General features: G+C 40.7%; 1 protein-coding gene across 2 annotated transcripts in view; it reads right to left on the minus strand.

Annotated features, from left to right (window-relative positions):
- FBN1 (fibrillin 1) overlaps window positions 1–16,707 on the minus strand; it is a 158,949-nt gene that overhangs the window by 79,434 nt on the left and 62,808 nt on the right. For both annotated transcript variants that reach the window (XM_054077541.1, XM_054077542.1), the window contains exons 9-14: window positions 13,699–13,824; window positions 9,723–9,881; window positions 6,204–6,383; window positions 4,449–4,589; window positions 3,543–3,662; window positions 58–183 (exon numbers count right to left, since the gene is read on the minus strand). In XM_054077541.1, coding sequence (XP_053933516.1) covers window positions 58–183; window positions 3,543–3,662; window positions 4,449–4,589; window positions 6,204–6,383; window positions 9,723–9,881; window positions 13,699–13,824 — 852 coding nt within the window. The remainder of the gene's footprint in view (window positions 1–57; window positions 184–3,542; window positions 3,663–4,448; window positions 4,590–6,203; window positions 6,384–9,722; window positions 9,882–13,698; window positions 13,825–16,707) is intronic.

Below are 16,707 nucleotides of genomic sequence, written 5' to 3' on the forward strand. Positions count from 1 at the left end.
TGAATAACCTCTTGCGACTGTAATTACTGACACAGAGTAACTTCAAAAAAGCCTTACCTTCACAGTTTTTCCCATCAGCTGCCACTTGGAAGCCAGCATTACACACGCAGTGAAAACTGCCATCTGTATTGATGCATCGTCCATTATTACAGATACGACCGTTCTGTAAACATTCATCAATGTCTGCAAGCCAAGAGAAAAGAAAAATAACATTTTGGGGTTTTTCATTTTACATACTCAAGAGGAATTTTTCCCATTCCCCTAGGTTTTTAACCCTTCAGGGAAACTATATTCACTGGAAAATAATTTCTTTTGATTTCCATAACCGAATATCACGGAGCTGGAAAATGTTCATCAGATAGAAATTCCAAGTTGCTATTGAATGAATTTCAGTGAACATTAACCTGCAGCTTGCTCAAACAAGAATCAGATCCTTTCAATTGTTTGGGGTTTTCTTTTTTGCATTTTTGTTCATCGTGAAAATATTTTCACTGAAGTTTGACTTAACAATAGCCAATTACTGAAAGACAGACGGAGGAAGCTTGTCTTTTGCTGCTGTTTTGTAAGATAACAGGAAAGTTTGAGACTTTCCCACCTCAGAAGATATTTCTCCTGCTTATTTTATATTTGAACCATCAGCTCTTCATTTCCCTCTCTCTGCAGGAGGTGCTTGGCAAGTGCTTTGGAGGACCTGAACAGTGATATAGCACGAGGCTGGCAGCTCTCCCTCTCCTCCAAATGAGGGGAGAGGAGATGCTGAGACAGACTGTCTAGACATTTTTCAGATTGCTCAGTGTTCTCCATCAAGGCCTGGACCATCTCCCAGAGATTCCTACACACAGGGGACTCTGCTCACAGCAATCTCAACCAGCCCATGCAGACCTATCTAGTGTGCAACCACACGGTCTTCCCAAATATCCTGGGGGTTCCCTTCCCCAGGCCCTCTCCGCAGAACAGCATTGCTGTGCTTCAGGAAGAGACAAAGGGCATCCTCCCAAATGCCCCTGCTTTCTGGACACCTAAGGGGGAACTCATGCCTCTTGAACCTGTGGACCTACACGTGCCTCCTTAGCAGCACGGTAGTTCTGGGAAGCTGTTAGGAAATCCCTGAAAATAACTGTTTTGCAGGCGAGCAACCAGGACAGTGGAGGCAAGAGCTGCGCAAGTGACAGCTCACTGCAGTGGCAGCTTGCAGCCTTCTTGAGCACACAGGCATGATAAAACTCCCCTCATTTGATAACAAGCATCATCGATCATCAGTGCATAAAAGTGTGTTTTCTCTCTGCTCAGTCCCTTTCCCCCACTTTTGAGGCACTCGGTTGTACCTGAGCCTGGCTTCAGCTACTCCACTAGCTTTCTTCCTTAGGACAGGCAGAAATACACACCATCTCAAGATTTTTCTGGCTTTTTAGAGTTCATTAAGAGTTGTACTTTTATGCATCTGATGCCATCTAAATCACAGTGCGGAAAATCACAGATTTAGCACAACATTGTGGATTATTCCCCCCAACCCCCAGAGAAACGTGCAAAAATCAAAGCTTCCCTCTCACTGAAACGACTATTTATTGTCGCCATCTCCACCTAAGGTCTGACCTCCTCTCAGAAACGACAGCTAGATTACAGTAAGCACTTCACTGTTAAAGCTTTGACTCCCATACATTCATACCTAATCACTATAAAATTTAACCTTTTTTGAGGTCCACTTTACATCCCCCCTTCTGCAATTGAAAAGTAGTTTTTGTTTTGATCACTAACCATAACGTAATAACCTTGGTCATCTGTCTCCAATTAACAGATTTGTTCAGCCAAACTCCTACTAGGATGATAAGGGATCCCAGCAACACTTGAATCAGTAGCTTGCGATACAGACTACAATGTTCAATCACCTATCAGATTCATCATGCAGAAAAATACTCTCCCCTGGATCCTCAGAGCAAGGAACATCTGGTCATTATGGACACTTCATTTTTCAAGAATGGATGTAAGGAATACATTTGCAAAAGCGTATCAGCAGACACAATTGTATACCCCGAAAAAACGAATCCTCAACAAGTAGTCATGCGAAGTAATTTTACAGCAAATGCTGATTTTGGCAAGCACCATATGCTCTACGCATATTTTGCCAAATGCACCTCACTAGCAGTTTTCCTTTTCCTTAAACTGGTCCTAAAAATTCCTTCAGAAAACAAAGATTCCGCTCATCGTAGCGTTTTCTGAACTGCCTGTCAGGCAAGCACAGTTCCCATCAACTGCAAAGGAACTGCTAAGTGACCACACTTTAATGCCATTAAGCTACTGGGCTTCTGACAACCATGTGTTTGTGTAATGAATCAGTCAAATTAAAAGCGTGTGACAAAAATGACTCATAACTAAATTTATCACTGCTGAGACTCCACTTCAGCACTCCTTCACCACTAGTCATCTAAACTATGAAGATGCTTCCGCAACATGGCTGTTTGGCAGCAATTAGGTCAAATACTCCCAGCAACATGCAGCAGCCGTGCTGGCTCTGCATGTCCTCCTGGATTGGAGGAAGCCTCTGTACCACAAATACCTTTCTGATTCACAAAGGAAAGAAAAAACAAAATTAAACACTGATACAGATAGCTTTCTTCTGCCTATTTAGAAAGTTTGTGCTTTAGAATGAGTGCACGCCCAAGGAACCCTCCTTTTAATGCAGAAAGCAAAATAGGAAGACGAGCCGGAACTCTGAGCATTGAAACACCCTGTTTCGTTTAGATGCTTTACTTCTTACAGACTATCAAAGTAGTCATTCATTCTCCTGCCAGAAGTCTCTCATATGACTTAACTATAAAGGACTGCATCCACCTTTACAGTCAAATTCCCACCCCAGGACAGTTTGGGAGCACCAAACCCTGACAGAGGGCAGATCACTGAGGAGCTACACATTTCACACTGCCATAGGAAGGCAGGATGAAGACCACCAGGACAATTGTTGAGTCTGGTCTTCAAAACACCAATAATGGGGATTCTACAGCTTGCACACTTAGACCTTCCTAGTGCTTCACTACTTTTCCATACCTCACTTAAAGTTTTCATTCCTGTACTTTATGCCTATTTCTGACAGTGGGCAGGGACAACACACAGGCTCTGCGCTCATTTACCCACTGGAAGGCTTATCTTTGCCCCCACCTCCCTTAGTCTTTTAACAGTCTTTTATAGGTAAAGGATTGCTCCAAAGAAAGGATGTGTAATTGCCCTTGAGATCCTCAAGAAGCAAAAGAAAAAACGTCTCATGACTCTAAAAAAACAACAACAAAAGAATGAAAACACGTTTCTTCCACTTCAAAGACATAAATGGTGCCAAGATACTTTCAGCACAAGGCAAAATGTGTTTCTTCATAACTCAGCCTGTGAAGAGCCAGCTCAGGCAAGTTAATCATTTTTACGGCCCTATCTGATTTTTTTTAATTTTTAAAAGACCCTCGTATTTACCACATCCATTAAGTTTTGCTTAAAAATTGTTTTCACTCCTGGTATGTATACAATAGTAGAGATACGGCTGTAAAACCATGATTTACCTCGGCACTCTGTTCTAGTTGCTGTGCTCTGATAGCCGACACGACACTGGCATATGTAAGATCCCTGGGTGTTCACACAGTCTCCACTGATGCACGGACTCTTCTCACATTCATCAACATCTGTAAAACACGGGCAATACATTTTTATTAAGACGTTGTTTGAAAGGTATTTGGGTCTATGGAGGGAGAAATAGAGTGCTTCAATCTGAAAGTAAAAGGGACACCAGTGAATTCTCCATAAAAGGATACCATGTTCTAAGCTAAGCAGAAGTTGGAAAAAAAAGGGGGTACTCAACAGGACAAGATATTTCATGTGTGAGAGGTGGAAGCCTTAATCCCGCACCTCTGGAGACACGGCTTTTACATGGAAGATTTTGCCATCAAGAGATGGCTGATTCTCATTCCTATCATCAAACTCTGAGTCCCAAAATTAAAGGCTTCGAGAGCCTAATGAGATACTCGATATGAGATGCTGATGTGCTGAAAGAGGACTTGTAAATCTTATCACACATATATCAGGACTGGTTTTTTTTTCCTTTCTTTCTTTGTTACAATAGGTCCTTGGCCTTCTCAGAGAGTTGGTGGTACTTTAAAGAGGTCATTTTCAGTCACTAATAAACATATTACAGTCTCAGGTTAGTAAAATAAGAAAACCTTCTGTATAATTTTGTGGAATTTCAAGATTAGTTAAATACCGTCTTAAAGGTAAAACTGCTATAAAATTAAGTCTGCAGTTGAAAGCCATTAGTTCTTGGAAGTCTTATTTACTGGGTGAGTTTGTTTTTTTTTTTTTTGAAACAGGGTTCTTTTATTTAAGAACTCAGACTTATCACGTTGTGTGGAAAATAATTTTTCTTCTTTAAAATAAAACTCCTCCCCTGAGATTTACAGCAGTAAACCACATACCAATGCATTCCCCTCTAACATCCAGTTGGAATCCTTTGTTGCACTCGCAGCGGTAGCTCCCAGGAGTAGGAACACAGCGTCCATTAAGGCAGAGATGTCGGAACAGTTGGCAATAGTCGGTGAAGTTCACCGGCAAGATCACTGAAATCACAATATTTTAATAGATCATAATCAATTTTGGTAACTTGTCCAGCGTTTTCTATGAAAAGTCAACTTTTACCTTCCATCATAATGTGTATTACATAGTAAAATCAGCACTGGGAGAAAGAAAACAGCACTTAAGACTCTTGGAGATTTGTCTGAAAACAGCTAGCAACCACTGATTTTTCCATTGTGACAAGGCTGATCCCATTTTCCCCTTTTTCAGGACAAAAGAGGACCGAGTCTGCTCATATCTAGTGGTAAAGCGGGTAGGTGGCACTTCAGGGACTCTACAGTAGCAAGGAGCTGGCAGACTGGTCCACTTATCTCCATTTTCATAGACAGCAGAGTGAGAGGAGGGCAGGGATAACCCTGGAAGGTATTCCTATACGGGCTTTGGCAGGCAGACGTGAGCTGGCTCCGTCCGTGCTCCCAGCTGACCAGAAGCTATGCAGCTACGTCAGCGCAGTGTCAGGCCTCAGTTAACATACTTTGCCTCTTAAGCTTATTAGCTCAGCTTGGTGCTGCACCAAGACTAAATAGTTTCAGCTGGTGCCAGTGCAAGCAGAGCCTGCTGCCATCCGCACAGACAATGGGTGAAATGAGCTTGCGTTTACTTGCAAAAGGGTACGTGGCTATGCCAAAGGTTTTCAAGTGGCATACGCCTACTGCAAACTATATGGGCATGTATTAAATTCCCTGAGCAAGGGACAGAATAAGGAATATATCAGTATGCTGCTCTGGCAAAATACTGGATCTAAAAAAGCCTAACCTATGCCATGCACATCACTGTAAAAGTTCTTGCTTTGCGTTGAGTCAGCCTCGGTGTCCAGCGGACAGTATTTTTATCGGTACATTTCCTACTTGACCAAGCAAGAGTGAAGGAAGCAACATAAAATCATAAAATCACCAGGCTAGGAAAGGCCTCTTGGATCATCGAGTCACAGAATCACAGAGTCACCAGGTTGGAAAGGACCCACTGGATCATCTTAACTCCATTGACCACCACTCTCTGGGCCCGGCCATCCAACCAGTTTTCAACCCAGGAGAGTGTGCGCCTGTCCAGGCCAGAGGCTGACAGTTTCTGAAGCAGAATGCTGTGAGAAACTGTGTCAAGGGCTTTACTGAAGTCCAAGACGACTACATCCAACCATTCCCACCTGCCACTAAACCACATCCCTGAGCACCTCGTCTACCCGTCTTTTAAATACCTCCAGGGAAGACGCTGCTTTCTCACAGCCAAGCTGTTTAAAGTTAACTATCACAGCTTAGTCAGAAAACTAGTCACATTCCTCAATGTTGACATGGAGCGAAGTTCACAATAGCCTTAAAATAACAGTAATGTAGCTACTACAATACATGGGCCTCAGTACAGACACTGGGGATGTAACTTTTGAATCCTGTCTTGACAGGGAAAACAGTACCAACGATGTACACACTTGCTGTAAGGTACACGGTAACCAGGTTATGATTAGGAAGGATAACCGGAAACTACGCGACTGCATAAAGTAAGCAAAAAATATCAGCAGTTGAAGGGAGCACATTGCTCCTGAGAAACACATTTTTAACGAAGCTAAATGCAAATGCAGCAAGGAAAGATTATTTCTTTCTTACCATGAGGTGGTGGAACCCGAGATGGATAAACAATTTCTGGCTGTTGAGGAGGATAAACACCAGGAATGTGTGGTGGAGGGATGATATCAGGACGGCCTGGAGGAAGGTCGGGTCGGCCCGGTGGAAGGTCAGGTCTTGCCGGCAGCAGAGCAGCTACTGTGCACAGTTTGCGATACTCATCTGAAATGTGAAAACATGAACGCTCTTTAGACTCTTGTAGCCTATTTAATCCACCTCTCCTCCTTCTCACAGCATTTCAGATTAGCAATAACAAACCTTAAATAATCTGGAAAATCTGGGCTTACGTGTTTACTTCATAGTAACAAGTTTTCATCTGTGAATCAAGTCACTAATCCACCAGAGGATATCAATACTACCTGTCAGAAGACTGCCAGTAAAAAGATAACATAACTGACATTGGGGATATGAAACTGAACAGTGAAGCAGGGACTTGATCCTAATCTATTTAGTCTTCTTCCAGGCAAAATCTTTGATGAACTCAGTAGGAAGTTTACCTAACGAAGCACTTTTGGACTTGATTCCAAGTCAATTTAATACAAAGCTTGCCTCAGAGTTAGAAAAATACTGAACAGGGAAAAAAGCCCAGTTTCAACTGGATTTCTTAAAAGTTAGCCTCCTAAAGCAAGAAATATAAATATAAGCAATGAGGCAAAACCAATTAGAGAATGAATGCACTAACACTATTTTCCTGAGAAAATGAAGTTTGCCAGTAAAAGCAGAAATCAAACGAGGTGCGGTCTACGGAATATACAAAGAAAAACAGAGTCAGATCCACACCGAGTTCATCCTTCCTCAGACAATGGGAAAATGATCTGTTTCGCTGTAAGAACAGTTTATGCTGAGTCTTATGCATTCTCCTATTGTTTATCTCTATGAGTGGCACCTGCCCTACTGCCCCACTTTTCCTCTTGCCCTCAAATCTTTTGTCTTCAGGGTGTGTGGATTTGCAACTTGCGATCCAAAGAATGCACGCGGGGTATCACAATTAAAGACCGCATTTCCCGCTGACCTAATTCATGTCCACAATTCGTGTGTATACAAGTAACTATTTGTGCAGCAGATATCTGTGAACTTCAAAATCTTAAAGTTTATGGCACAACTGGGGAGAAGAATTATATAATGAAAACAAAACGCTACAGAGATGCATGAATTCCTGAAACAATATAAAAAATGAGAACTGAAAAATAAATTCAGTGTTGGGTGACCTAAGCTGGATATATCAGCCTTCAACACTAGTATCTCACTTCTACTTCCACCTGTGAAACACATTAGAAGCTCTTCCCAAATCACAGATGATTTTTTAAATAAACATGGTAGCCTAAAGTTCTGCTTTTCCTGGTTATGATCTTTGCATATATTTTAATGCTCTTTCACGTGTCACTGCATTTCCTTCTATTGTTGCTTAGAGTGATTTTAATCTTTAAATCATTCACAAGAAAGCACTACTGTATTATATGTTGTATTATGTCTATTTGATTTTTTCCTAGCTTTCTGTTTTATCTATTCATATGTAAGCAGACTCTGCTTTCAATTGGTGCTCTGTCTACCTGTGATAAAATGCATCCAGAAAAAACAGTGTCTGTGTATGCACACGCACAAATTCCAATATGCAAATATTTGCTAGCATTGGTAGTTCTACGAGTCAATTTTTTAATCACCCATTGTCTATAACCCAATGATCAGGCTTTGTCAAAGAAACAATACTGTACTTCCTCTTTACTCTAAATTGGTAATACCCAATTATCCGAAGCCAATCCACCAGAAGCCTAAGCCTTCCATGCAAAAAGAAGTCACGGCCTTGGGGCGACCCATTGGTTGAATGCAATTAGCACAGATGAAGGGATTGCTGAGGTGAGAAGTGACACACACCCAGCTGGGTGCCCGAGATACCACTTTTAAAGTATTCCTGGTGTCGGCGGTGAAGCCTGTCATTCCACATAAACAATTATTGTTGTGTTATACAAAGGAACACAGCGTAAGCCTTTTTTATTACAACTTTAATCTCCATGTATAATTTCTAGCAATAAACAGCTTATTTTATAGTAACATCTGGGTCTGCTGCCCACATTGAAAGTGCAACCACTTGATTACATTATGCAGATAGTATTCCGCTTTATACTGCAGTAAATTTCCATTTCAGAGCTAGAAAGACCTCGGGCATTGACAGCTCTAAATTCCTCATCGTGCTTTCTCGGGATACACTAAGGAGTAACTGAACTTTATTAAATAATGACAGTAATACTTAACACACATGTAAGGCCTTTGAACTAATTTCAAAGCACTGCTGAAAAGATTAATTTATAGCCTTAGTTTATATCCCAAGTTGGAGGTGGGGTGTGGGGTGGGATGAAGAAAAAAAAGAAGTAAAAACCCAAGTAGCAAGTAACCATGACCTGGAAGACCTTGCATGGATTTATGAGTCAGGAAGTCCCAGGTCCTAGCTCCTTCTCCACCACGTCTCAGTCTGCAGCCTTGGCCAAATTACTTCACTTTTCCACCCAGTTTATTCACCAGTTAGATATGAATATTTAGGAAGTATGTAAAGAAAACAGAGACTGTATTAATACTGAAAGCTTTCTCCTTGTCTTCCTATTTCAGACGAGCATCACTAGACTACACTGTTTTGTTTGCATTTTTCTAGTCAGTCTTGGACATTTAACATGTTTAAATATTATTAATGAGATAGTGACAGAACCAGGAAGAGTCTTCCAAGACTTCTGATCATAGATCTCTGCTACACTATTATGTGGTTTCACTCAAAGGATTAAAAACAACAACAACAAACACTCCCATACAAAACCTCTGACAACTTCTTTGGAGTTAACTGCTATAGTGTTATGACCCCCATTCCTCCCTAATCTCTGCACCTCCACTGACCTCCTCCCAACATTTCTTAAGCTTTTTGTATTCCGCTTTTCTAAAGCATTTCATTGGGTCTCCAGTACTAAACGATCTCAAAAACATCTTCCCACTACTCCCCCACGCTTAGTTTCACAATCTGCTCACCATCTCCTCTAAAATCAAACCTCAAATTATCTGGGGATCTCAATACACAGGGAGGCGATAAAGTACAGTGCATTTTGGTAGCAGACAGAAACCACGTTCTGTGTCAAACATCAGGAAATAAGCGGCAGCTCAAAAAGCTAGATATCTAAGAAGAAGAAAATCACAGTTTTCCAATGAGAATGAACTTGCAGAGAGAAGAGGGATCTATTAGAAGTCCCTGGAGGAAGTAATTTCAGCCTGAAGAGGATGTTGAAAGCAAAATCTGAATCAGGTAAGGTCAGAATAACCAGGCTATGAAACATTAATTAGCGACAGGTAAAATCCTTTGTTTACATCTGTTTGCTCCTGGGGGTCCTGAGCAACCTGCCATGATGCCTTCCAGCCTCTACCATTCTGTGTAGTTCTTTAACGAAAACATTACTGATACAAAAAAAAATATGACTGACTATTCAGTCTCCAATCACGCTCATAAGAACACAGATGGATTCATACCGGTGGATCTGATGGGGCACATTTCAGGAGCGGTGGCTGGACTGGAAGACCAGCATCGGCCACTGTCACAGCAACACTGCATTTTGGACAAAGGTTGGGGAAGCTGATTACTGCAGCGTCCGTTGGTCAGAGAAGAGTAGCAGTATCCAGGACGCACATCTACCAAGAGAAAGAAATAGATATGTAATCATCAGCTGAAAGAGGAAGGCGACTTTCACAAAAGGGAAAGGTCTAATTCTTCTTAGTTGATTACATCATTGATGACATAGAGCTTGCAACATTTCAACAATCAGAAAACAAACGGCAGAAAACCAGAAAAACCTAGGTAATATTTGGGCTATTTTGGATTCAGATGTGAACACCTCCTGTGAGAAAGCTGAAGTGAAATACGGAACAGGAATGAATTAATAGAGGCAAAAATAGAACAGAATTCTATATTCAGTATTTAATAAAATGTGCCTCTGTGCTCCCAAAGAAAAATTGCAGTCATCTCTATTAAACACAGTACCAGATCAATTCTGTTTAAGCTTTGATTTGGAAGCCACTGATGTACAGCAATAAACACACAGCATTACAGCTCTCAAAGCTTTAATTCATTTTTCATTAGTCATGGCTTCCCCAGCTGAAGTATGTAGTGATTTGACAAGATACAGGCTTGCAAGCAAGAAAGAGCAACACAGCTTCAACTGGTGCCATCGCATTGTTTATGGAGATGTGCTGGCTTCCTGTCTGAAGGGGTAAGCACGTGCTGTACAAAGAACGTCTTGTACCCAGATTTCATACACTCAGCTCTAAATAAATAAATAAATAAATAAAGTTAAAAAATCTTGCGATACAATCTGAAGCTCCGAGCAATTGTTTCACAATATGTCTCGTCACGTTAATATAAGCTGTGTTGTGATTTGATGCTGCACAGCAAACTAGACCAAGTTTTTTTCTTAAGATATACTAATGTTGGTTGTCAAAACGTAAAAGAAAAAGTTGTGGATATCACCTTACAACAGCAGACGTCATTCCTTAAAGAAACAGTATCTCAGTTATCCAGCGCATAATGGATTCCTCTGTCTAGTACCAGCGCTTTACAGAATTTCCTCGCTATTCCAGTGGACATAAGAAAAAGCACGGAAGTTTCTTATCATTTTTAGGAAATTGATAAACAGTGATATGTTGGGGCATCCTCTGATGGTTCTGCCTTTTATTAGCTGGAACCTTGAACATGGATATTATTGGCTGTACAGCTAAAAGGGTCTGTAGGCTCTTGCTTCCAAACCTTAGTTAGTTCATTTGTATTAGTGTATAATGGAAATCCAAAACAGAGGAAAAAAAAAATCGGTTCAGTTTTATTACCAGTTGTCCATTTTCTCCTGGTACCCAACTCAACTGCCAAACTCATACGCTCTTTAATCTACCATTTAAAAAATTAAATAAAGCTCTGATGCAAACAGTTCTCCACTGCATCTGTTATAATTTTCATCTTCATATTTACGTGCTTGGTGTGAAGGTGGGGTGGATGGCAAGGAAGAAAGAAAGAAGTTGTCTAACAGATGCTATCATCATCCTCTGTAATTCATCCTTCTCAGTTTTGGACAATACCAAGTTTTGAAACATTTAAAAGCACTAATGAGCAAAAGTGGAAAAAGAATCTACATGGGATCTGTGCAAGGACACAACGTGCCATAAAAAAGTAAACAGAGAGCAAACACCTTTGTCAACTACAGGTGTAAGAGCTTATCCAAAAGCTACAACATTTTCAGAAAAAGACAGTAAGTTTGTGAGAAAAATGCCAAATCTTTCCACATCCCTAATCAGAAGTGATTCTTTTTCTCTTTTCTCCTTCTTTCATTTTCTTTTCCAAATAGTAGAACACACAAATACGGGTAAGACCATCAGGAACAACTCTTTTACTGTTTCAGCTTTTAATAATTTAATATTCTTCACTTTAAAAGTAGTATTTCAAAAGGTAAAAAAAAATCACCATAAAAATTACTTCCAATAAAAATGTGCCTCTATTAAAAAAAAGAGGAGGAAAAAAAGGAAAAAAAAAAAAAGAGAAAGAAAAAGCCATCAAAAAGTAATGCTGAGCAAATAAATTTATGCCAGCTGGAAATATGGGCTAGCAGCTTTCTTCATAGCATTTTTCATGTACTTTGGTTGAGGTGTCCCACTCCTGTTTCTGCTCTTCAGCTCTAGGAGATATTATCTTTGCTTCTTCTATTCTAATTTTTAAGGTTTGCGGTAATGGAACTCCCAATTCTTCCTTTGGATGTTTGGTCCCTGCACTGCTCAGTTTGAGTCCCATAAGCACTTCCCCATCTTTAACAGAACAGACATGTTCAGCTAACACTTTTCACTTCAGAAGGCACGCTGTAATTAAATCAAGACTACATGTTTTGCCCAGCTCAAATACAGCTTTGGGGTCCGTCCTTGTTCATATGGCAAGTACGCAGACTGCATATTAGCTATTAATCCAAAATATCTACAATATAATTAATAGTGCTTCCCATTTAGCACGATTTGCCTTGGACACAAAGCCAAAACATTAACCATGGCTCATAGTCTGGCATATTACTTAACACAGTTTGTCACCATTTAAATACCCAATTATTTAGCTGAACTATTTTAGCCTACAAATACAGTGGGCAAAAAACAGCTGGAAAACTGCAGGAATATAACACGGGTGTGGATGCGGCAGTCCTGACTGAGCAATGACTATAAAAAGTAAAAAGCAAATGGAAGTTGTGCACGTCTAGAATTCTTCTGTTACAAAAAGGTGAATCTTCTTCATAAGTATTAAGCACAAGCAGCAATCAATGATTTAATGATCTATAGTCATTTAGGAGCTATTAATCTGAAGCAATAAAAGCAACTCCCACTGGTATTTTAAGTGTACAGTATGGATCCAATCTATCAAAATACTGTTCTTGATAATGGAAGAAATACAGTTCATTCCTCCCAGTCCGCAAAAATAGAATGGCACTACTCAAAATCAGTCATAACCCAAACTACTTTCAGGTCTCTTCGGGAAGTTAATATTATTTAGTGCTTTTGTCTGTGATTTTTTTTTTCTATTTTTTCCCAAGTGATTTTCTACCAAAGATACTAAACCCAAAGAGCTATCTTGAACTCCAGCGCTGGCACCGCGTAGGAGCCTTTAAATAAACAAGCCCAAACTGAGGAAATAAACCTTTCACTTAACTCTCAAATGGCAATAAATGATCAAAATTCAGCACTGACACTGAAAAAAAAAGAAATCTCTGCATAAATATTAGGAAAAAAAATAAATTTGAATACTTGAGTTGCCTCAGAGCAGGCTATGTGCTTCCCAGAAGGAATAAGTGCTAGTATTACTCTTTCATGGCTTTGGCACTGTAGTGGCAGTAATTTAATTCACACGGTTCTTTGGTTCCTGGTCTGGCCTTTAGCAGATCAGTTCTGATCTACCACAGTGAAAGCCTGAAAGAACAGCACCGCCAAATCACCATCATGAGAGCAGATACAAATGTCTCACATACAGCTTATCACGCTACTTCCTTTCATGAGAAATAGGGGCACTAAGGCTATAACACTTGGAATGAGGAAAGGAAAAGCTCTTTAGGGTGATTACCTTCTTTCTCAAGTATATTTGCTAAATGACTGATGAATTTAACACGAACTGAACCAAAGACAAACATAATCATGAATATCTAGGAGATCCACTAAACAAGTTCTGCGCCTTTTAAGACCACAAACATGGCACAACAGAAAATCTGACATTAAATATGAAAAATGAAGGGGAAGGTCACAACAAAGAGGGAAGAGGAAATACATCCTACAATAGGAAAACTCATTTCAGAATACATACATAGGCACATGAGGTTCTTCTATGTAAAAGGATTCCAGGATCCCGAGCTGAAATACATTTCTGGTATGTTACCCATTTTAGACATTCACAAATGGCCATGACACCTATTGTCATCATTTACAGGATTCTACTCACCTATGCACTTCAAGCCATCAGGAGCTGTATAAAACCCTGGCGGACACTTGCAGAAGTAACTGCCAACAGTGTTTGAACACTCTCCTCCATCACAGATTCCAGGAACGGTGCTGCATTCATCAATATCTTCAAGGCAAAAAAAGAGAAGCAGGGGCAGGTTAGCTAAATTAGTTCTGGCACGAGAACAGGTATTTTATAATTACTATTAATGACCAAATTCAGTGTGGTCTGAGAACCCTTCTAATTTATGTATTAGGGGCATCATCAGTTTTGAATCAGGATCTTCAATTAGAGATCTTATAAACACAACTGAAACAGAACCTAAGAAAATACTGTATCTGTAAATCACAAAAAGCCAGTGAGTTTGTTATACTGCTTAATAATGATGGATCAAAATCTTAAACTGCAGAAGGGATTTACTACCTGTAAGTAAACAGCAACCCCTCCGGTTTGAATTCTGAACACTAGAACTAAGAAAACTGTCATGAGACCTTTAATGACCATTTGCAATCAAGGGCTTAACCATTGTATCTCCAGCAGCACAGCATCTCCTGGCAATACACTGAGGCAACAGTTCAATACTGACTCAAAGAGAAGTGTAGCACCTACTGAATTGTCCAACCTTCTTGCTGCACTTGGAAATTTCATTGGAAATCCCTCATATAAAGTACTGTGCAGCTAGGCATTGTTCAATTAATGATAATCAATTAACAGGATAATAGCTCAAAGCAGGATTACTGCAGGCAACAAAAATTTTCTTCCTTGTCTTTCTCCACTAAGTGAAGCTCTGAAGTTTCAACAGATTTCTAGACAGAAACTGCGATACCTACTGCAGAAGTCAGGCAACGTCCAGAATTCCCCTTAAATTTTGTCAGTGATTTTAAAATAAAAGTCCATGTTGTGATTTTCATCACTAACAAATCTTGATTCATATACTAAAACATCATCATAGATCCAATACCAAGAAATTTTCAGTCTATAGAAAAACTTAACAAATATCTTCTTATACCTAATCATAGCCACACACAAGAACATAGAATCATAGAACAGTTTGGGTGGGAAGGGACTTTAAAGATCATCCAGTTCCAACCTCCTGCCACGGGCAGGGACACCTCCCACCAGCCCAGGCTGCCCAAGGCCCATCCAACCTGGCCTGGAACACCTCCAGGGATGGGGCAGCCACAACTTCTCTTGGCAACCTGTGCCAGTGTCTCACCACTCTCACGGTGAAGAAATTCTTCCTAATGTGCAGTCTGAATCTGCCCCTCTCCAGTTTACACCCATTACCCCTAGTCCCATCACCATAAGCCTTTACGAATAGCCCCTCTCCAGGTTTCTCGTAGCCCTTTCAAGTACTGGAAGGTCGCTATAAGATCTCTGAGCCTTCTTTTTTCCAGGCTGAACAACCCCAATTCTCTCAGCCTGGCCTTGTATGGGAGGTGCTCCAGCCCTCTATCATCTTTGTAGCCTCCTCTGGCCCCATTCCAACAGCTCCATATCCTTCTTACATTGAGGATTCCAAAACTGGACACAGTATTCCAGATGAGGTCACACAAGAGAGGAATAGAGGGGCAGAATCACTTCCCTCGACCTCCAGACATTTCCCTCGACCTGGAACTTGCAGGGTGTCTTCCACAGCTAGCAGTTTGTTATCTACAATCGTGTGAATAACAACCTATGCCGGTCCCAATTGTTCCTCAACTACCATCAGTAGTCTGCCTGTGATGTGTATCTATCCACTTCCCCCTGATCTCCAGTGACTGTCTTAACAACGCAGCTGTGTCTGCTTAGCACTGCCCTTATCTTCTAGGAACCTGGAGTCCAGCTGAGTTTAAAAACAGCTCACCTTTTTTTCCATAGTACCTAGAAGAACAATCAGCAAAGCAAAGCAGAAAAAAAGGTTATCCTCCAGTAATCAATGACAACTGCCTGTCACAACCACTTACAATCACTCAGTTGCTCTCCTGACAAGGAGAATTCAGCCAGAAGTAATGGCTTTGTAGGACTCTATCCAACCTCTCCTCCAGAGATCTACACAGAGATAGACACGTGGCTGTAATAATGATTTCACCAACCACAAAAAATTTCTGAGGTGAAATACTGCAGCACCACCCAACTGCCAAGGCAAGGAGTGAATAATACTCCAGTCATTAAAAACGATTGGAGGAATTTAAATGTGATGCCTGAATTGGGATCTGGCCCCACCAGATGGGGGAACACCCAAACTCCCAGAGGACTATTAATGAGCATTTTAGCAAGTAGAGAGAATCTCTGTTCTACTTCCCCTGTGAAGGTGGTAATACAAAAACTCAATAATATAAAAAATCCCAATTTGTCTTCCTCTAGTTAAAGCGCTGGATGCTATATCTTTGTGGGCTGTTGCCTAGCAGGAAAAAGGCGGAGGGTCTGGAGTGGGATACAGATAACCGGACCTTGCAGACTGACCCACCCTAAGCAGTGAGGGACCTCGAGTCCCCCGTGCACACATTCTTCCCCAGCATCTTGCTCGCTGTCATGATGTGGGTCACATTCCTCGCTTGGGTGTGTGAGAGGGGTGTGACTTTTTGTTCAGTGTTACTTCAAGGGTGTTGCCAAATCCTCGAGTCCGAGTGCCCTGGGAGCACTGCTAAGAGACTTCTGGCTTCTGCTCCAGGATTATACTCCACAGGAGTCCCAAAAGTCTCAGTGACAAAACATGTGGAAATTGAATTTTGGTCTGAATAGAGCCCTTAATTAACAGAGAAAAATGCAGTCGTAAATGGATCAGATTCAAGCATTTTCTGACTCAAATTCACCAATGTTTATCTTAAAGTCAGTGTTGACACTGTCTATATAGAGTCCAACCTTTTTAAAAGCAAAATCATGACTCTTTATTTTAGGGTTGAGCCTAACCCAAACAGTATTTCACTATTTATATTAGCGTTGACAGTCATATAAGTAACATTATCATTGTTTGGTATGCAAGTTTTATAAAGGTAAAAACACTCGATGTACTTGCAGACCTAAGTG

The sequence above is a fragment of the Cuculus canorus genome, chromosome 12 (genome assembly GCF_017976375.1).
Source record: "Cuculus canorus isolate bCucCan1 chromosome 12, bCucCan1.pri, whole genome shotgun sequence".
NCBI classification, from domain to species: Eukaryota; Metazoa; Chordata; class Aves; order Cuculiformes; family Cuculidae; genus Cuculus; species Cuculus canorus.